This window comes from Sitophilus oryzae, unplaced genomic scaffold, assembly GCF_002938485.1.
Source record: "Sitophilus oryzae breed Bouriz unplaced genomic scaffold, Soryzae_2.0 scaffold_115_pilon_pilon, whole genome shotgun sequence".
Taxonomy (NCBI): Eukaryota; Metazoa; Arthropoda; class Insecta; order Coleoptera; family Curculionidae; genus Sitophilus; species Sitophilus oryzae.
In genome coordinates, this window is record NW_022145793.1 from 54,665 (window position 1) to 77,923 (window position 23,259).

Here is a 23,259-nt window from a genome sequence, read left to right on the forward strand (position 1 = left end):
GGTTTTTAGTTTGCGATGTTTATGGTAAATAATTTTCATGTTCATTGTCTCTGAATTCACATGAAGACAGAGATGACGTTATCTATGGAAAAGTAACCACAAGAGGAATTATTACATCATTTAAAAAATGTTGGGAAGTTTATTGTTTCCCATCGAAAAGTAGAAAATGCCAATGCAGATGAACGTATTGTAATTGTGATAGAAGTAATTCCAAGGGTGAAGTTTATTATAATTAGTGACCTGGTGCTTCTTTTTATATGTAGATGTTTCAGGTTTTGAGAATAAATTGATTGAACGATACCCAAAATTTAGAGGAAGTATTTGCATACCCAGAATATGCCCATCGAGGATTATATTATAGCTCAAATTTCCTTTAATGGTAGACAATTATTCAATGCAAATTAACTTTTTAAGTGACTGAAATATTAAATAGTTTACAATATGGTATATCACTAAAAATATATTACTTTTAGGTACAATTAGGGCCCGACACATTTCAAAAAGTAGAATATTATTTTATATTAAATGAGGTATTGTACCAACAATCAATTTATATTAATAACGGAGATTAAAAAATAACAGAATAAATAGTTCTTTTTTTTTATACTACAAAAATAAATTATAGAATACAACAGTATTTAAAAAAATAAATAAAAAGTTATGTCGCGGCCGAGATTCGAACTCCGGTCTCTCGCTTCCTAGCCCGACTCCTTACGCACTGCTCCACAGTAACTTGCTTAGCGATAATTCAATGACGGTATATAAACAAAAAAACAGATTTATAACAATATCTTGACGATTTGAACCATGATTTGAACTGGCGCGCGGAGCGTGCTGACCAATAGCGCCTGTTATCACCTGTGACGTAGCGACCAACCTGCGCAATATCATACCTTGTATTCTTTGTACCATGGGTTATAACCTTATAATTTTTAAATAGATTTTTAGCGTTTATTGTTTTAAAGAGATTCGAAATAATTATTTCTACGAAACAATGTCGTTTTCGTTTGGTGGTCCACCTAAAACTACGACAGCTTTTGCTTTACCGACATCTACAACCGTTACAAGTAGGTTTTCAACAGGATTTATATTATAAAACTTTACTAAGATAGAAGAAGATATATCAAATTTATATCCTTCTAGAAGCAGCCACTACAAGTGCTCCTACTTTACAATTTAGCTTCGGAGGAGCAACACCATCGCCTATTACTTCAACAGGACCCTCGACAGGTCTTCAGTTTAATTTTGGGGGTGCGTCAACAACTCCTGCAAATGCTAATACATCTTTGACAACCAGTTTTACTCCAATTTTAGCTCCAGCCAGTGCAGCTACTAATACAGGTAATTTTTTGTTATTATTTAATGACCAGAATGTATTCTGGTATTGATAAATTTGATTAAAAAATAGGTATTACATTCGGTACACCAGCAGCAACAGTTGGTGCTTCTACAGCTACATTTGGTGCACCAACGACGACATTTGGTACGCCAACCACTACATTTGGTGCTCCAACAACAACATTTGGTGCTCCAACAACAACATTTGGTGCACCAACAACAACATTTGGTGTCCCAACAACAACAACAGCAGCTGCAGTAGTTTTGGGTCAAACTGCATCAGTAGCTCCTGTTACAACTTCTGCTCCTAGTTTTCCTAGTAGATCTATAGCAGCATCTAATGTGTACGTATATAAAATATTTTTATAAAATATTGTTCTTTATTTTGTAAATTTTGAAATTTTGACTTAGAGCCCCGACAGTAACTACAACCACGACAACATCAATTCCAGCAACAGGATCTTTAACTTTTGTTCAACTGGAAGATCTAATCAATAAATGGACGATTGATTTAGAAGAGCAAGGAAAGTATTTTGTTAATCAGGCTAAACAGTTAAATGCTTGGGACACTTTGTTGATTTCCAATGGTGAAAAAATTTTAAACTTAAATAGCAGCATTGAAAGAGTTAAACAGCAGCAGTCACAGTTAGATCAAGAGCTTGATTTCATTTTAGCACAACAGAAAGAACTTGAGGAGCTCATTGTACCTTTAGAGAAGGAATTGGTAGATGTTCCAGTAACAGATATTGATAGAAATCAAATGTAAGTTAAACATAAATTCAATGATTAAAGAATACAAGGACCAATAACACCAGAAAACAAATTGTTAAACAGTTGACACAAAACAGTATCATGCCAGATTATGGTGAATATGAAAAATGCAGAATTAAATAAAAATTGCAATTTTAATTGATTCACAAATAATTTTTTTAAATTATTATTGGATGGATTTTAATTTAATTTTTTACATGTCAGTTCAATTTTATAACTCACAAAATTAATTGTAAATGGCACCAGATGTCAACTATATTAGGGAGTTTACAAAATTTAATTTAGTACTAACTGTTACAAATTATTATTATGAATGTGTATAGAGTTGTGTGAGATTTGTATTTATCGAGATCTTTTTTGATATAACATAATTTGGCAAGGATTATCTGGCCATACAGAGTAATTTTGCGCAAAGATAATAGTAAGAAGATTCTTTAATCATTTTTATTTTACTATAATAGGTACCAGTTTGCTGAAATAATTGATTCACAATTGAAGCAAATCTCTGATGATTTGAAGGAAATAATTGAGAATATTAATGAAACTAACAAAGATGAGGAGGTGTCCAATCCTGTAAGTACCTATCGGAAAACCAACGAAAGTTGGTGTGCACGCCATCAAAACATTTGGCGAATGCATGTCTCAATGTTGCCATATCAACTTTTTTTTACTTTGATTAATAATCAAATTCATATACCTGCACAGTTTTTTCACTTCAATTTTAGAAACGATAGGTAAACAAATATTTTTTTATATCTAAATTATTACTTTGTCTATGATTATTACAGAAACAAATTCTATGAGGTGCCTCTTCTCAGCGAAGATTGGCGATAACCACACTGAATTCTTCTCGTCTTTCTGCTGTTCTGACAGAGTATTTGGAGATTCATTCCGGTCTATTCCCTTATCTTTCTTACCCACAACATCTGTCTTCTGCCTGGACCTTGCTTCTCTTCTAAATTCTAATTAAATGAAGTTATTAGGAAGTTTTCTGAAAGACAGCTGAAAAATATAAAGTACTAATTGGTTAAGATTAGCCTTCACTTTTTGTCCGTTCACTTGAGTCCATAAACTGATATTGAGCGCAGCCTAAACATGCTTAACGGTCTATGTATTTTCAATAAAAGCCACATAACTTAATCAAAAATAATAATTTTATCTCTCTAACGCAATTTCAAATTTGTCAAAGAAAAATCTCATGACAATTGGCAATATTTGCCATGACTACCTTTTTTATCTCAGCCAATTCTTTACTTGATGCAGGCTGTCTTTTTTTGACCAGGATATAAGAAAAAGGAAAGTGCTCTCTAAGTTTCAAACACATTTTTATTTGTTAGAAATTTAATTTGGTAATAGTGTTGACATCTTTGATGACGTGTACACCAACTTTTATTGATTTCTCTATAACTGTTTTTTATTAATTATTTTGTGTCATATATTAATGTATTTATTTTTTTATAGATAACACAAATCAGTAAAATTCTGAACGCTCATATGAACTCACTCCAGTGGATCGATAGAAACACTGCCGAAATTAGCAGAAACTTAGAAGAAATTTCGAAGATTGAAGATGCAAACAGGAGGAATTTGAGTCTTAACAGTTCTCTGAATTTATTTCAGTAGTTAAATTAGTTTTTTTCATTATTTTAAGACCTTAAATAACTACAAAAGTTTTTTTTAATTACAAAATAAGCGTTTTATTATAAAAATTACAATACATTTTGAATTATAAAAAAATAATATTAATTAAATAAATATATACTATTATTATACTTTGGTTTCGTTTGTGTCCTTTTTACTTTTCAAGCTGGTAATTGTTTCACACAGCCACAATATAACATTGGCTGCATAGAAGCCTGTCAGTAAATGATAGACAATTAAATCACTGTCCGTTAGGTACTTTATGAAACCTGAAAAGAATAATATGCATTAATTAAATATAAGGATACGTAACGCCCATATACGGGCTGGAGCAGAATTTGTGTTGTTAGGCGCCATTTTTTTGGAGGAACAGATGTGTCACTTTGTATACGAGGTGCGTCTCAAAAATGGCTCATCCCCTATAACTTTTTTATTTTTTCTGATAAAAAAACGAGATTTGGTATGTTAGTATATGACATAAATTAGGATTGATTGACGTATTCAATTGTTTTTGGTCACTTCCTGTTTCACCGGAAATGACTACAACTTTTTAATTTTAAATGGCACCATCGGTATATTTTTCCTTTATTCTTATAGAAAATGACACTCTGGATAGAATGACACATCATATGTCAACTTTTGACATTTTCGCTTTAAAAAAAAGTAAAAAAACACTAATTTTTAATCAAGGAGTCAGAAAAATAGTTTTGATCGTCTAATGTTTTTCGTGTCTTGTTCTGGCCGGTTAAAAGATGCCCAAATCGTATTTTTTATCATATCGCAATTTTTTCAAATGGAACAATGGTAGCATATTTAGAAAAAGAATTTTTTACGAATAATTTAGTATCACAATTGGTATTTCGAGCCAAATTATTGTCGTTATGAACCACATGTTACAATTTGTCAAAAGTTGACATATGATACGTCATTCTATCCAGAGTGTCATTTTCTGTCGAATAAAGTAAAAAAATACCGAGGGTGTCATTTAAAAATCAAAAGTTGTAATTATTTCCGGTGAAACAAGAAGTGACCAAAAATAATTGAATACGTCAATCAATCCTAATTTATGTCATATACCTACTAACATACCAAATCTCGTTTTTTTATCTGAAAAAATAAAAAAGTTATGGGGGTGAGCCACTTTTGAGACGCACCCGGTATAGTAAATTTGCAATACTTACTAATTAAGAGTCCACAAACCATACTAACAATACCACATATCACCATGTATAGAGAGAACGCTGTTGCGAATTGACTTGGATACTGTTCTGAGATTACCAGGGGCAAAGGGGTTTGGACTAAACACCTCAAGAAGCCCAAAATCGCCAGAATTACCATCTTCCAAGTTAGAGACGCGTGGCATATAAATGCTAAAAAAAAATAATTAGATTAAATTTAACATTGAAGTTGATAAATAATTATCTCTTACCTATTCTGAACATCATTGATAAAAACGATCCCCAAAAAAATAGACTCCGACTTTTCATATTTGTAAATGCCGATACAACGGACAGTAGTATCCTTGATATGAGATCGAATCCAAAAAATATCGACATGCTTAATGCTATCACAGTGTGGCCTGCCCCATAAGAGCTTAGAATCAGGGGAATGATCGTTATGAAGCATATGTCTGAGGTAAACGCCAAAGACAGTCCCATAGTCATATTGAGGTACTTCAAGTCTTTTAGTAGAGAGTAACTCATACGTGAAGGTACTATTGGATCTCTGAAAGGAGAAAACAATAAATTTAATATGCCGAGTAGTGTTATTAAATATTTTTCATAACTTTGAGTGTTATGATTCGAAATTATTTAGAATATATAATAATACAGGATGTCCCAGAAATAAATGCAAGTATTTTAAGGGGTGGCAGATCTGCAAGAACGGTAAATTAATAGGATTGCTCATCATCATAAGACGTACGTTCGCCTCTTCCCGCGCTTCGGCAGACAATTGTGACGTCATTGTAATCCGTGTCATGATAGTCTGTATTATTGGTTGCCTATAGTAAACGTATAAAAATAACAGCTGAGAAATTTTGAGTTAATTATTTTGTCGATTTTAAATATGAAAAAGGTGTTTTTAAAGTTTTTAGAGTTATAGAATGTATAAATACGTTCATTTTTTATTCTAGCTTGTGACTATAAATGCTTACTAAGTGCCTACGATATTGTTTATTAATTATTTTAAAGTAAAATATGAAAGTACTCTAAAAAGAATGCCTGTAGAAGGTGATGCTGGGAACTGCTGTTTTTAAAAATGCATTATCCGAAACGCCACGAATGTTTGGGAATGATTCATCGGTCGCTACCATGTGAACTAATCTGTTCAAGGTCACATAAAACTTAATTCCAGTGCCATGGTGTTTCAAGTCATATAATAATCAATATATAATCTGTTGTAATTTGTTGTTTTAACTGTCAAAGTCTTGTCAAAACATATATTTGGTTATAAATATAAACTGGAATGCCCCATTGGTCGCACTGCAAGCACACCAATGGACTGATACACAAAAACGAATCAATCAATGAAACGCGATATAGTATCGTCTTTGTCATTCACGCTAACATTTTAGAATAAGTAGGAGGAGCGCAGGCCGATTATTAGACCGGGTCTTTAAAAACCTACGTCTGCGGTAAAAATTTACGTTTTTAATGTAAAAATGATAGCGCGCGTGTCGATTCTAACTTCATCAAGCGATGAATCACTCCCAAACATTCGTGGCGTTTACTATACATATAAGGTGTTTAAATAAACAAACTAAATAATGAAAGTTTTGCATATGGCAACCAATAATACACACAGTATCATCGTATCATGAATCATGACAAGGACGCATGCAGTCCTTTTCGCATGCACCTCGTAGACACTTTTGGCTGAATGAGCAGTCCTATTAGGTTAACTGTTCTTGGTAGATCTGGTCAAAAGACACATATTTTCTCTTTTCCATTTTTCAAATAACTAAATAATAACCGAGTTAACTTAACTTTGAAAATTTAAAAAAATAATGGTAACATTTTGAGAGCCGCCGACAGCGATCGATAATCAGCCGCAAATACCAAGCAATTACCAGAATCTCAGCTTGTTCGACGGCCAGTGTTGACACATCAACTAGAATGACTTAAAAACGACTTGGAAAATTCAGAATAAGAGTAAAAAACTTGCCCAACATTAGAAAACGGTCCAACAAACGAAAACTCCGATAGATAGCAAGCAGATCGATGTAATTAGGTTAGAGCGTCGTTTTGCCACTTAATCTAAAACTGCAACTCTACACTTAACACTCTACACAACTCTACACTTTCTTTCACTGCAATTCTTGACAGCACAACACTTACATGTGTATTTGGCACAAAATATATTCGTATGCCATCCGAATTATTTAAGATTATTTTTTGAGAATTTAAACTCCTCTGTTTTTCGAGAGAGAGGTTTAGAGAGGGGTTTCCAGAGGTTTATTGTTCTGATGTAAAATCTCAAATGAATTGGATAAACATGCTTGCTTCGTCCACGTTACCGTAGATGGAGCTAAGAAGGCTTAGGTAGGGTATATATAATAAATAAACAAAAATACGAGTAGGAAAAGCAAATAAAACCACATATGCTTATTCTTCGCATTAAGTTCATCAGACCGAAGGGAACAGCCATTCGACGACCGGTTTCGGAGATTTTTCCCTCAGGCCGACTTTGTTGTAACCCCCTGAATTCTCGGATCACGGTAACGTGGATGAAGCAAGCATATGTTTGTCCAGTAGGCCGCTGGTTTTAATTTTGGCGGTACGATCTGTGATTGTCACAGCTACCACTAGATGGCCTAGAGCGTCTAGCACTCTCGCCATAGTAGTACTTATTGTACTCAAATGCTATTCTCTGCTTTTCGTTGGTCAGATTGAGGGTTACAGCAAAGTCGGCCTGACGATGGAGAAAAATCTCCGAAACCGGTCATCGAATGGCTGTTCCTTTCGGTCTGATGAACTTTTAATGCAGAGAATAAGCATATATACGTAGGGTTTTTGGCTCCTTTTTCCGCTACTCGTATTTTTGTTTATGAATTGGATAACCTAAAATTTTTATCAGCTGATCTGTATAAATGTAGGTCATACGTTGACTATTTACATATCTAATAGAGGGGGCTGATTCTGATCTGTTGAGAAGCAGCTATAATTGTTCATTATTTCAATTTACTAAACTGTAAAAAAGGTATTTAAATATAGTAGACGTTGTACTATACTTAATAGTAATCTACAACACGATTAAACAACTACAGTGAATAAAACTAATTTAAGTGTTTTTTTTTGTAGAAATTAAAAATTACGTAATTTTTTAATAATTAGTAACGTAAGAGGTGGCAACATTGCATTCTCTCGAAGAACTATAAACAAATTTTCGGAAACTCTGAACAAGCGGCACTCAATTTTTTTCAATATTGTCAATGAAAAATATAAAAATTTTAACATTTTTTTCGAGCTATACTATCAGCTAGCACTTTTATTTCTGGCACATCCTGTATAACTATTCAAGCCCAAAAAAATTTTACAAGATTAATCAATAAATAAATAAATTAATACACTGATGGACATCATTCAAAACGAGTCACCTATATTTTGTGTTAGAAAAAAAAATAATAAACCTATTTAATGTATTTACTTACTCATGTATTTGACTTATTTTTCGGTACACAGAAAAGCTGCTGCATCTTCTCTCATGAATCTGTAGAGCTTTTTCAGCTTTCTCTGAATTTAGAGCATCTAGAAAAATATATTTTTTTAATTGAAACCTGAGGAATAAGATATTAATAAATTTACCATCTTTATCGTTGTTATTTTGAATATGTACGGGCACTTTGGCGTAAGTGGATCGAAAGCTGCTCAAAAAAATTGCTGATGGGATATTTAAAACGCTCACAGTTGCCATCCAGAACACTGCTCCGCTAAGAAAGAAAAGGAAATTAATTGTTTAAGTTACGGACAGTGATGTGTAATACAGGGTATTTACGATAATACCCGACCAATAACGTAAGTACCCAATTTCATCGGATAATATTGTTATAGCCCGCGGACATTTACGAAAATGGCCATGAATTAAGAACAATGTTGAAAATGTTACTCTTTTCTTGGTTTATGACACGCATGCATTGCCCAGGCAATAACGTTATTAGACACAGGGCACAGAATAAATTTTAACAACGCCAAAATTATAATCAAAGAAGCGATAGCCTCTAAAAGAAAAATAAAAGAGGTTTTTTAATGCAATCTAATAAAAATAAATGTATTGCTTATGCATCTGTAGATGTTATATAGTAATGTATGGCAATCGCTTCTTTGATTTTAAAGAACATAACATAAATAAACATAACATATGTAAAAATTAAAAATAATCATACAGAAAGTTTGGGGCTTTTTGGTTTTACCTTATTAAGTAATTGTTACCAGGTAGTAATAAAACTTGATATAATGTCATTTTAACATGATTTTAACAGAAAGTCAACGGTTTTTGTAGACGTATTTGTTTAAAAAAAAACTAAAGTGTTTTTGAATAGTTGAATTTAAATATTTTAAATAGTTATTTTCTTTATTCTTGTTTTTTTTTGCTTCCGATGACGCACAGTGGGGTATCTGACACCGATAGTTGATCGAAATTTTTTTATGTAGACCTTATATAAATTATTGCTATTTTCAATTAAAGTGGAAATAATATGAACAAAATAAAGGATAATTCGTCGATTCTAAAAAAAAGAAAGAAAAAACACTGTTCCAGTGTTTCCACGGTCAATGCCACTAATGCCAGTAGTAATATCGCAACTAATACTACTAATGCTACGACTGATCCGCGACCAATTCCCATATCACTAATGCCGCTACTAATGCCAAATTGTCGCAGTATTTTATTCAAAAAAAAATCGCAGTATTTTATTTTACTGTATGGAAGCCCAATGTTTACTAAGTAAAACGTATATAGACAATATGCTGAATTCTTCGAAATGCGCAACTAAATCTCTAAGTATAATAAAAATGTTACAAATTTAATCAAATTTTCTGAACGCCTAACTTTTAGTTGCAAAAAAAATCGTTAGTATAGAGAATATCAAAATAAATAATATGTTTTTGTAGAATACATACCTGCAGCTTGCTGAGCCATTTTCAATCAAAACAATAATATAAACGTAAAAGGAGCACAAGAACAACAATAATTTATAATTTTAAACATAAAATTTAGCCATTTACCTCTTATCTTCGACCTAATTAAAAGCACACAAAGTGTTCTTACATGTAAATCCAAATTTATTTTAAATTAACTTAAACAACCCCCTTTCCCGCACCCCTCTCTTCCATTAGTATTTCTTCCTCCGTCTACCAGAGGCGCCCTTGTATAATAAAATTGAAATGTATTATAAGTTGCCTATCTATTTAATAGTATACGTCTTTTATCTATGGTGAGAAGTAACAACTTTGACGTTTCGTTGAAACAAATGATTGCAACTAAACACACCCATAGCAACGCCATACATGACAGACATGATTTAACTTATCATTTATCTTTTTTTGGGAAATCTTAAACACATTTGCTTTTTCGAATTTCGATCACCTTTTTCATGCTAATACTCCACCGTGCGACGGAAAGAGATAAACTTTCCGAAACGTTAAGTATTTTTTTGTTCGTTAGGCAAATTTGTATATCTGTAAACCTAACTTCTGACAAGTAGTTTCCGTTTGGATTAACGCAGAAGTGTTTACAAAAAATAACTATTTTATTTTGTAGATTTTCTTGCAGTGGCGAATTACCCATATAGGATTTTTTGGAGAAATAACGTTATTGGTCACATAATATTAGGAAGTGTTGAAATTGCATTATTTTTTATTATTATAGTTACGTTGCACAACTAACTATTTTACTGTCTCTTTCTGGAATTCGCTTATTAGAACAAATAGAATATTTTATTTAATTTATTTACCTGTAACTCCAAGTTCTCATAATATAATTTGCTGTGGGAGGCATGCCCATGGTACAAGCAACCATCACTGCCTGCGAGATGCTCAGTATCAACGACACCTTTTATCGAAGAAATTGTTCAAAGCCGTCAAAGATGCAGGAAAATAAGACCGTATCCGAAACCTTAAAAATAATATTTTTACATGCCGATATATTTACAAATTTAATTATAAGGATTCTTACCTTCAAATACACCAAAGAAGATCATAAAGAGGGTTAGATCACGTACAAAATTAGACTAAAACTGCCGATACAGGTGAACAGAGCTCCTAAAAGGCCAACGTTTCTGCAAGACCACTTGTCTAAGAGTATATTTGCTACCAAACCTTTAAAGAAATACAGGGTTGTTCACCACATACGACACGGAGTATTGTAGCTAAACGATTAGATTCGTTCGATTTGAACGTTCGTTGAAGGACTATTACAGCTACAATTTAAAAATATTTTTACAAGATACAGAGTGTCCCAAATATATTAAAATATCAAAGTTGTATTATTTTAAATGGAACACGCTGTATATTATTAGATTTTTAGTTTCTACGATTAAAATAAAAGTAAATTTGATTAAGGTTTATCACACTTAAACCTTACCGTTTTTTGAAATATTTTCAATTTTGTGAAATTGCAGTAAACATTTTAAGGCTTCATTTCTCCAAGGGTGTCAAAGTTTTTAATAATAAATACTTACTGAAGTTTATTTCTTGATCAGTTATTGTGTTGCAATAATAAAAATTATACTACCTTATACAGTAAAATTTTATTTTAAATAATTGCTAGCTTTAAACGGCAATAACTTCTTTAATTTAAATAGAACACCCTGTATATTTTATAAGAATCAAATGCACAATTTAATTGTCTATCAAATTGTATTATACCATTTTTACCTATCGCTTCAAGTTTCCATAGAAAATGCATTTTCTTGTAATTTTAAATTCATTTATTAATATACCCATGGAATACTGACATTTTAGATTATTTTTAAAGATGTACCAAATTTTTAAAGAGCACAGATACAGTACGTCTGTCCGTTCTGTAGCTACGGGGTATCCGTAGAGGGGAAACGATATTCTCTCGATTTTTCGTAAAAAATTAGACGACGCGTCCCATCAATAAAAATTCGACAAATTTGCAAGTAGCCAATAAAATGAGTGGGCAGAGCGATTTGCGGTGACGTACTCGTCAAGTCGACGTATAAAATATATTGCTGTTTATTTAAATGTTTTTTGTCCGCATTCCTTTCATAGACACAAATCCAGCAGACGAATTTTACTAATATTGTCGATATAGTTTGTTTATTTCATTAAAAAAATAAAAAAAACTGTTTAAATATTTGTTACAGAGGACCAATTAATATGATTTCAGTATTCAAACAACATTAATTGACTTTTGCGTTGATTAATAATAATTGCTCTAAATACTAAAAACTGATTTTTTATGTGTATTAGACAGTTTGGTAAAAGTAACACCTTAAAAATGATATTTCATTTTTGACAAATGCTTATTTATAACAACAGAGACATTCATTTTATAACTTATTATTATATTGATTTCTGATTCAAATCCACATTTATTTAGAATAATTTATTAACGAACATAATTAAGTTTGTAATTAATTAGTATTTGGGCGGAAATAATGGAGGTATATTCCCAAGCAGCATTTGGAAATCGGGACAACGTTTTGTCACGCGACCAAACGTTAGCGCAACGTATTATCACCTCGTGCCAACCCTAGTTGCACTAGTTTGGAGAATAATTTTTGGGTCGAAACGACATTGGATACCGACGTTGGCTAGAAGCCTAATTTAGTCCAAACTGCAACGTTGTTTTTAAAATCCTAATTCACAGAAATACAAAACTAATATGGCGTCTAAGTCGCGTTTTATCCCTAAATTGGGATAATTATAGTTAGAGACATATGTCAGATGGCAGTGGAGAAAACAAAACAAAAGTATTTAAGTGTGGAGGATGTTTGAAGATCATAATTATTGAAACACTTTAACCGATTCTGTAACTCGTTGCCCAAGGCAAAAAAAGTTAAACGCAAACAACTTTATTGATATATGTATTGTTTCTACTTTGAAAAATACTAATGGGCCTTAAAATTAAAGAAGTTCTAAAAAATTTTCTTGAATTTTTTTAGTAAAATGCGAATAATTTATTCGCAGTCGAAAAATTGTTTCCGCGTGTTTTAGGGTCAAATATTTCAAGTTAATGTATTCAAAAGCAGGAATTGCTATTTTAGGAACAGAAACATTTACTTATTTAACAACATGGCGGCTTTCACTTTGTTGTTTTGGAGATTAAGATGGAGTAGTTCGAGTAGTCGCATACTGGACTAATAAAGTCGCAGTTCGGCCTTAACAGGTAGTATACTAGTCGCAAGATTGCCTAATTTAGTCATCCTAGAGTCTAGCTTGTGCCGCCCTCTATAATCTAAATAAACGAGGAGTGGATAAACTATCGGTAATATATGTCGATGTATATTTAAATTTTAGTTTTATATGTACCTTTCTTATGTCCCATTTTAATTAAGTTTTTTTTATAAAAATAAAAAGCAGCACTGAACTGTCTGACTGAACAGAACAATGAAATTGAAAATTTAAGATTTAAGGTTATGGTTCAATACAGTTGCAAAAGGTAGTGACTCGACGTCCTACCAACGTAAGAATAAGGAAATCTAAACAACGTTGGAATTTAGTAAAACAGACGACGTTTGCATAAACGTTGGAATAGGTCCCGAAACTGACGTCGGAAAACTCTATATTGTTGTATTACCAACGTTGTAACTACGTTGTCAACGAATCACCTAAAGATCACTTAAGCAAAAGGTTACAAGACAACGTTTATTCGACGTCGCAGAAGCTTCTACTTTGCTGTAGTACTAGTCCAACGTCGGTACGACGTTATAAAAACGTTTAAATTTATTTTAATACCCAAAGTAAAGAGCTAACTATTTTTGTAACTAATCCAACGTTGTGTTTAGTAAACATGTGGTCGCAAGTCGTGAAAATGCTACTTGGGTTTAATTAATGGTATACTCTTTTATAAATATTTAAATAGTTTTCTTTTTGTATACAAATGGGCTAGTAATATTATCATTTTGCTAAAAACGATAATATTACTATCCTGTACATTTTGTACATTTGTTGCTTTAAAAACAATCTAAAATGTCCATATTCCATGGGTATATTGATAAATGAGGTCTAAATTATAATAAAATGCATTTTCTACGAAAACTTGAAAGGATAGGTAAAAAGTGGTATAATACAATTTGGTTTGGTTTGGATCTGATTCTCCTAAAATATACAGGGCGTTCCATTTAAATTAAACAAGTTATTGCCGTTTAAAGCTAGTAATCATTTAAAATAAAATTTTAGACCCTCTGTATAAGGTAGTATAATTTTTATTATTGCAACACAATAACTGATCAATAAATAAACTTCAGTAAATATTTAGTATTAAAAACTTTGATACCCTTGGAGAAATGAAGCCTTAAAATTTTTACTGCAATTTCACAAAATTGAAAATATTTCAAAAATGGCAAGGTTTAAGTGTAATAAACCTTAATCAAATTTACCTTTATTTTAATCGTAGAAACTAAAAATGTAATAGTATACAGGGTATTCCATTTAAAAAAATACAACTTTGATATTTTTTATTTATTTGGGACACTCTGTATCTTGTAAAAATATTTTTAAATTGTAGCTCTAGTAGTCCTTCAACGAACCCAAAACTTACAATTTGTAAAAATCTAATCGTTTAGCTATAATACTCCGTGTCGTATGTGGTGAACAACCCTGTATATGTAATATTCCTTTTTTTCATACTTAGTTTGATTATAACATCTATACAATAATTTTTATCAAAAATATGTTGAGCAACACAAGATTTCTCTACTCTTTATATTTTAATTGAGTTATATGCTCTTTAAATCTAGTTGTTATTGATCTTCTAGTTTGCACAACATATTTTTGACTACCTGAATCCTTACATGAACTGCTTACCAGTTAGTGACATGACCGTGTTAAAAATTCCATTTGCTAAAGACGTAGCTGTCGTTTCATCTGCTAATTCTGACAAGAACTTGCCAAATACAATCCCGAATGAGCCTAATGGTACTGAGACATTAATCTGAAAATAGCTATTTATAGTAACAAGTTACGAAATGAATGTGTTTTTGTTTGATCGTCGAGTGCTAAAACACTTTTTTCGCAACGAATTTCATACAAGATTTGGTAATTATGCAGTGTAGGTGTTTTTCGTATTTTTAGTGATTTCTGAAAAATTCTTTTTTTTACGTGATTTTAGAGACCAAATATAACACAAATATCCATGTGCGCACGTTGAATTTTTTTCTTCTGATGTTAAAACAAGTTGAGCCGAACTCCTCTTCATATCGAGCGTTGGGCGGGTTGGTTAGCGTGGTTATTTGGAGGGTGTTAATTCATTGGTTAGTCATAGCTAGAATTTAAATTTAAATTTAAATTTAAGCATTGCCGTCGTCCGGGTCCGCGCTTTCCCTCAATTTTACCCTCGATGATGAGCTGAAGGAATTCATACTTGCTATGTCTCATGATATGGCCCAAATAGGCTGCTTTCCTCTTTTTTATTATGTCGAGGAGTTCTCGGTCCTTAGTTGGCAAAGGGAAAAGCGAGGATGTCGTTGGCGACTATGGAACAGGCGAAAGAAACGTGAAAGAGGCGACACCTTAATCCAATTCTGTCAGGAGGTGAACTTCTTTATCTGCAACACGTGGTTTGAACTACCTGCAAGGCGGCTCTATACGTGGAAATCGCCACAAGATTCAAAGCAAAATCCAATACGTAACCAAATTGATTATATATTAGCTCCAAAACGATACAGAAATGGAGTACTTAGTGCAAAGACGTTACCCAGGAGCGGATGTTGGGTCAGACCATAATCCCGTTGAGACGAATACGAATGAGGCTCAAAAATTGTTCGGAAGTTCACTAAAACCCAACATGAGTTTACTGAAAGTGAGGCACAACGACAAGACGTATCCAACAAACTCAACGAGCAACTAGGAAAGATCCAACAGCCAAATGCCTCTCAAACCCCTGGACTGGAAGACCACAATAACATAGAGAACATCTGGAAGAAAATTAAAGGAAACACAAGAACAACTAACAACAAATAATATCGAGAAGCACCATAAAGCGTGGATGACTCAAGAAATTTTAGACCTCATGGAAAAGCGGCGAAGTTTTAAAGGCACAGACCCTCAAAGATATAGAGACACTCACAGGCTTATCAGAAATAAAATCAACTGTGGATGACGGAGAGGTGCCGCGAAGTCGAGGAGCATCAGCAAAAACATGACTTGTTTAACCTACATAAAACAGTCAAAGCCGTCACTGGGAAACACAAACCTCGAACATGTACCAGAATCGTGGACGGTGAGAATAAACCAATCCTAACCGAACAAAAACTAGAGGAGGTATGGACCAATTACATAAAGGGAACTGTTCGATGACGGTGGCCTCTTTTCACTCCCAAATAGAAACTGAAAATGGTTCAGATATAATGATCTCAGGCTCTTCTTCTTTCAAGGATGCTCAGCAACCCCTGTGGTTGACGCAGTCGAATGCCTTCGTGTGTAGTCTATGAAGCATAGGTGTACCTCCTTTCGTTGATCTCTGCACTTCTGCAAGCACCGGATAGATATAAACAGGGCTTCCCTCGTCCCCAGTCCCTCGCGAAATCCCATTTGCTGTTCACTTATGTCTAACTCACATTTTCTTTTCGGATTCGATTATGCAGAACCTTTAAAAAACAGCTTTAGGACTTGACTCCAGAGTTGAGCCGAACTCCTTCTTCATAAAGCGGAGACAGGTTTTTTAGCGTATTGGTATAACCTGTTAATTCATTATACAGTCCCGGAAACATACCGCAGGACTGGCTAAATTTAAATTTAAATTTAAATATTCTCCAGGTGTATGCTCCAACTGCCGACAAACCAGAAGAGGAAATTAAATCTTGGTATGCTGAAGTGAAACAACTGCTATCTTACACCAGAAAAAATGAAATTACCTTTATATTAGGAGATTTTAACGCCAAAGTTGGCAAAGGGAAAAGCGAGGATGTCGTTGGCGACTATGGAACAGGCGAAAGAAACGAAAGAGGCGACACCTTAATCCAATAGTGTCAGGAGGTGAATTTTATCTGCAACACGTGGTTTGAACTACCTTATTAGTGGTTGGCGGCTCTATACGTGGAAATCGCCACAAGATTCAAAGCAAAATCCAATACGTAACCAAATTGATTATATATTAGCTCCAAAACGATACAGAAATGGAGTACTTAGTGCAAAGACTTACCCAGGAGCGGATGTTGGGTCAGACCATAATCCCGTTGTGGCACGAATCCGAATGAGGCTCAAAAAAATTGTTCGGAAGTTCACTAAAAAACCCAACATGAGCTTACTGAGAAGTGAGGCACAACGACAAGACGTATCGAACAATTGCCTCTCAAACCCCTGGACTGGAAGACCACAATAACATAGAGAACATCTGGAAGAAAATTAAAGAAGCGCTGCAGGAAACACAAGAACAACTAACAACAAATAATAACGAAAAGCACCATAAAGCGTGGATGACTCAAGAAATTTTAGACCTCATGGAAAAGCGGCGAAGTTTTAAAGGCACATACCCTCAGAGATATAGAGACACTCACAGGCTTATCAGAAATAAAATCAAAGAAGCCAAAGAACTGTGGATGACGGAGAGATGCCGCGAAGTCGAGGAGCTCAAATAAAACATGACTTGTTTAACCTACAAAAGTCAAAGAAGTCACTGGGAAACACAAACCTCAGAATCGTGGACGGTGAGAATAAACCAATCCTAACCGAACAAAAACTAGAGGAGGTATGGACCAATTACATAAGGGAACTGTTCGATGACGGTGGCCCCTCGTTTCACTCCCCAAATAGAAACTAAACAAATGGTCCAGATATAATGATCTCAGAAATCGAGAGAGAGCTTTAAAGAACACCAAAAACGGAAAGCTCTGGACCGGACAACATCTACTCAGAATTGAAGAAAACTAATAAACGGAGACAATTTAAAGTTTATTGGTAAACCTCTTCAATTCTGTATACAATACCGGAAACATACCGCAGGACTGGCTAAGGTCGACATTTATACCTATTCCTAAAAAAACTGGTGCAAAAAGATGTGATGAGTTTCGTTTAATAAGTCTGATGAGTCAAGTCCTAAAGCTGTTTTTAAAGGTTCTGCATAATCGAATCCGAAGAAAATGTGAGCTAGACATAAGTGAACAGCAAATGGGATTTCGCGAGGGACTGGGGACGAGAGAAGCCCTGTTTGCGCTATCGGTGCTTTTGCAGAAGTGCAGAGATCAACGAAAGGAGGTACACCTATGCTTCATAGACTACACGAAGGCATTCGACTGCGTCAACCACAGGGAATTGCTGAGCATCCTTGAAAGAAGAGGCCTGGATACCCAAGACCTGAAAATTATCCAAAAGCTATACGAACAACAAGTAGCGACAGTAAAACTACAGGACACTGAAACAACAGCAATACCTATCAAGCGTGGAGTTAGGCAAGGATGCGTATTGAGCCCTATGCTCTTCAATATGTACTCCGAACTAATATTTCGAAATGCGCTTGAGGGATCAGAAGACGGCATAAAAGTGAATGGCAGGCTGATTAACAACATGAGATATGCTGATGATACCGTCGTTATTGCAGACACCACTGAGGGCCTGCAAAGACTTCTTGATAGACTGTCCTCGGTGGGCGACTCAATGGGTCTCAGGATAAATACAAACAAAACAAAAGTCATGGTGATAAATAGAGATGCAAGACAGGCAACGGAGGTAGTCGTAGGTGGGACACCAATAGCAAGAGTCTCAAAGTTTAGATATTTGGGCAGTTGGATTAGTGAAGACCTAAACCCAGACATTGAGATCAGAGCTCGAATTGAGATGGCTAGATCAAACTTCCTAAAATTGCGGAACCTACTGTGCGATAAACGTCTCAACATCCATATAAAAGACAACTTCGTCAAGTGCTACGTACTTTCCACACTTCTCTACGGGGTTGAGTCGTGGACACTCAAAGTAAGCGCAATGAATAAGTTGGAAGCATTTGAGATGTGGGTATATCGCAGAATGCTGAGAATACCATGGACTGACCGTGTCTCGAATGAACGAGTTCTAAACCAAATGAACAAGGACCGAGAACTCCTCGACATAATAAAAAAGAGGAAAGCAGCCTATTTGGGCCATATCATGAGACATAGCAAGTATGAATTCCTTCAGCTCATCATCGAGGGTAAAATTGAGGGAAAGCGCGGACCAGGACAATGCTCCTGGCTGAAGAACATCAGAGATTGGACAGGCCTGGACTCACATACTTTGCTGAGAAGAGCGAAAAATAGAGAGGAATTTGCCATGGTTGTTGCCGATCTTCACTGAATGGAGAAGGCACTTTAAGAAGAAGAAGTCATAGGTAATTTTTAGTAAATTACAAAAATTAGTCATAGGTAATTATTAGTAAAAAAAATCAACGGGCGCACACGGATTTGTGTTGTATTTGGTCTATAGAATCACACAAAAAAGAATTTTTGAGAAATCCCTAAAAATACGAAAAACACCTATACTGCATAATTACCCAAGATTTTTTGTGATAGCGGATAATTTGAGATTTTTATGCTATTATTATTATTATTTATTTTTAAACATTTTTGAAAATGTTCTGGTAAACGGTTTCTAAGGCATTGTTTATGCATTGTTTAATTAGGTTCAAACGTCGACGTATTTCCTACAAAGTTTTATGAAAAAATGAATGATAATGACGAGCCTTTGGATATTCAACAAGCTGCTGAAACTGCGCTATCCGCGTTAGTGCCCGAGAAGTCAAAAAACTTATACGAGACCGCCTACAACTTTGAAACCTGGGTCAAAGAAAAACATGTTGAGAATTGTACAGAAAAGTTATTGCTAGCCTATTTCCTGAAGTTATCCACTACCACAGCTTAAGTAAAAAATAGCTCGGACAGTGTAGCGTGCCGCTTTGATCTTTTTACGCTCGGATTTGCGATTCGAAAGAGGGAGAACACTAGAGCGGCGAGCTCTCTCGCCACAACCAATAGCCGCGTAAGCGGCAGTCAGCCCAGAGATGTATTCAAAAAAATTTTACACGTGACGTAAAAAATTATTCGACTGGTGCTAGAACATAATTTAGATACACGTTTTTAAATTGTTGACTTTAAATAAATATGCACTCTCAAAGAAAAACATTTAAAAACAAATTAATTAATTTATTTCTAGAAATAACAGCAAAATGAAATAGGTACATTGATTACTTATAGTTATTTACGAATGTTTCCAAATTAGGAGCTTTCGGTTTTTGTTTGCTACGTTTAAGTTCTTATTAATATTCTTTAAGGTATTAATAAATTAACTTTTGCGTATAATTTTAACAAAAAATACATTATAGGATAATTTTGACAAGGATGGTTGAATTTAATTGTCTGAAACAATTTAACGAATTTATATAATATATTTTCATTTAAGGAAAGTTCTTCAAAATTGTTCTGATAAATTTTATAAAAAAACTTTTTTAAAAACAAGTTTTTATTTAAATACACTAAAATGAATAAAATAAACTTTTTCTTTAAAACTTTTATTATGAACTTATAACGTCATTACACAATTTTAATATTAATATATAAAAGCTTGCCGCGAGATTTGAGTGTACAGTTGCACTCATAAAAATCTGGTACGACAACTTTATCTTGTAATTCCTGGTCTAGTGGTCTATCATAACACAAACTTTGAAAATGAGACAGGGTAGACAAAGGTTTTAGTTAATTTACTTGTTTATCGATGTAGAGAAATCTCGCGACAAGCTTTTATATAATATTAAAATTGTGTAATGGCGTTATAAGTTCATAATAAAAGTTTTAAAGAAAAAAGTTTATTTTATTCTTTTAGTGTATTTAAATTTAAATAAAAGCTTGTTTTAAAAAAAGTTTTTTTGTAAATTTATTTTCTACTTTTAGTTATGCTGGTTTCTCAGTGCCACACATTTAAACTCAATTTTTGCTTAAATAACTTTCTATTGGCATCCTAATAATATGTATATCGATTTTCATTAAAAAGGAGAACTTAAAAAAAACGACAGCTGTCAAATTTGACAGTTCAAATGTGAGACAAATAAAATGAAAACCGACTATGGGGTAGGGGGCATCCAATATATCGATTTTTATCAAAATCGGACAAATTTGAAATTTTTTTGACAGCTGTCAAGTTTGACAGCTCAAAATTTTTTTCTTTCATTTTAGCCCATGGCCATCATCGATTTTTTTTCCAAATCGGACAACTTTGAAATTCTTTTGACAGCTGTCAAATTTGACAGCTCAAAATTTCTTTCTTTCATTTTAGCCCATGGCCATCCTATATATCAATTTTTATGAAAATCGGTTAACTTTGAAATTTTGACATGTCATTAAACTGTCATTTTTTCAAGATGGCCGTCCATATATTTTTTTCATGCGTATATACCCACAATATACCTATATATATAATTTTAGCCCGATCCATTCACAAATAGAATTTTAAAAAATCAAAAACCTCAAAAATGCCGCCATTTTGACAGCTGTCAAAAATTCGGGTCATGCCTTGCAAAAAATGTATTGTCATCGGGTCTGAACCTACATGCCAAATTTCAATCTCCTACAACAAAAGGAAGTGGTTCTAATTTAGCTTACAAGATTGAATTGAACATTAATTTTGTATTGAATTGAAAATTAAACAGACTATATTTTGAATTATTTCCATAATTATTTGTGTAACCAGCAGCCGAACATCCCGGAAAACCTTTTCCCATTCCAACAATAAAAATAAAATTGAAATAAAAGCACAAATACCTATGGTTAAATATAAGAAAAAAATCGAATTAAAATCTTCCGTAATACGGCCCTACTCGTCACCGGTGGAGGTTATGCATCGACTGAATGAGGCTGACTGTCGCTCGCTTAATTCAGTTAAGCATCGTCGGAGTGGGGCGTTTTAAATTCGAGCGTGGGAAAAATTGGCGAGTGTCCAAGCTATATTATTCTGTAAGCTGTGCCACTACCTTAAAGACGTCAACTCTGTGGAGTAAATATTCTATGCTCCGAACCATGATTTACCTGAACAGAAACGTAGATATTGGCAAATTCACAAACCTTATTGCATTTTTAAAAAGAAAAGCTTCCGGATATCAGGCAAAGACATCAAAAGTATTTACAAAACTGGAAATAGAACGCTTTATGAAAGAAGCCGATGACAAAGAATTCCTGTTAGCTAAAGTTGTCTTAATCGTTGGAGTATTTGGAGCATGTAGGAGGGAAGAAATCACGTTTTTGACCGTAGATGCCATTACAGATTGTCAGTCATTTATTAGTGTGAAGATTCCGCATACAAAAACTCATTTTCCAAGAGTGTTTACGATTACTGGGGGGCCAATAGATGGTATCAATTTCTTACATGTTTTTCGTAAGTACGCAAAACTTCGACCACTCAATGTGATACATCAGCGATCTTTCTTGACGTATCGAAAAAATCAATGCTCTACGTAGAGTATTCACGTAGAAGCAGAAGCTACCAGCATTGCCAGTACAAGAAATTTACTTATTCCGACTCCTACAACTTGCATTTCTCTTAGAGACGAAAAGTTGGATGCCTCTTGCTGATGTCGAGGATGGAGAGCTGGTCTCTGTGTAGCCGTCTCAGATACTGACTTTTGTTAAAGCCATGAGAGTGTATGATGAGTTATAACTCGTTACCTATAACTCAAGAAAGGGGAACACACAATAGACTTGTAAGGTCGCGGTGATTAACTCCTCTCCTAAACATTCTATATTCTACTCTGGGCGTCAGACCACTAAGAGATAGAAGAAATAAAAAAGCAAACGATCTAACGAACTTAAAGCAAAATTGGTTAAAGAAATAATTAAAATAATTAACAAAGCAACATAAATAATAAAGAAAATTACTTACAGCGATTACAGTAACTGCTGAAAAGAGTAAGAACCCAAACACCGATTCAGACTTCGATTCTGTCCTCAGCCTCTTCTCGGTGTTGCCAGATTTGATGGTTTCGACCATTTTCACGAAAAAATACCAAAACTAAACTATTGTAACTAATCACATTCTGAATAACAACTGTATTTATCTCGAACGCTTATATATGGACACAAACGTTATCTTTGAAATCTGTTGTTTGATTTTCCATGACATCTCCAGACAATAGTTATGAGCCGTAAGCCCCCCAGCGAGAAGCGGCACTATTTTTTAGGTTTGATTAAGATTTCTATCGCAAAGTAAACATTTTTGGCGAAAATTTTTGAAAAACGTGATCCTATTTTCTTATTGTTCGGGAGCAGCAGTAAATACCGAATTGACAGTGGGATTTAAATGTTAAATTGCTTTCTGCTTATTGCTAGTTATAAAATAATAAACACGGATAATATACATGTAGTAACAC

General features: G+C 33.9%; 1 protein-coding gene and 1 pseudogene across 1 annotated transcript; one reads left to right on the plus strand and one right to left on the minus strand.

Annotated features, from left to right (window-relative positions):
* The first annotated feature begins 910 nt into the window (after nt 1-910).
* On the plus strand, nt 911-3,821 carry LOC115887320 (nuclear pore glycoprotein p62). The gene is made up of 6 exons (XM_030906725.1): nt 911-1,067; nt 1,144-1,341; nt 1,409-1,682; nt 1,750-2,100; nt 2,571-2,682; nt 3,571-3,821. The coding sequence occupies exons 1-6, from the start codon at nt 995-997 to the stop codon at nt 3,730-3,732; spliced, it is 1,170 nt and encodes a 389-aa protein (XP_030762585.1). The 5' UTR covers nt 911-994; the 3' UTR covers nt 3,733-3,821.
* Nucleotides 3,804-22,935, minus strand: LOC115887312 (annotated as a pseudogene).
* Nucleotides 22,936-23,259: the final 324 nt, after the last annotated feature.

Excerpts from the sequence above, each read along its gene's own strand:
- LOC115887320 (XM_030906725.1), top strand. The coding sequence starts at position 995 with ATGTCGTTTTCGTTTGGTGGTCCACCTAAAACTACGACAGCTTTTGCT. Across the intron at positions 1,068-1,143 it reads GACATCTACAACCGTTACAA|AAGCAGCCACTACAAGTGCT; the intron begins GTAGGTTTTCAA and ends ATATCCTTCTAG. Across the intron at positions 2,683-3,570 it reads ATGAGGAGGTGTCCAATCCT|ATAACACAAATCAGTAAAAT; the intron begins GTAAGTACCTAT and ends ATTTTTTTATAG.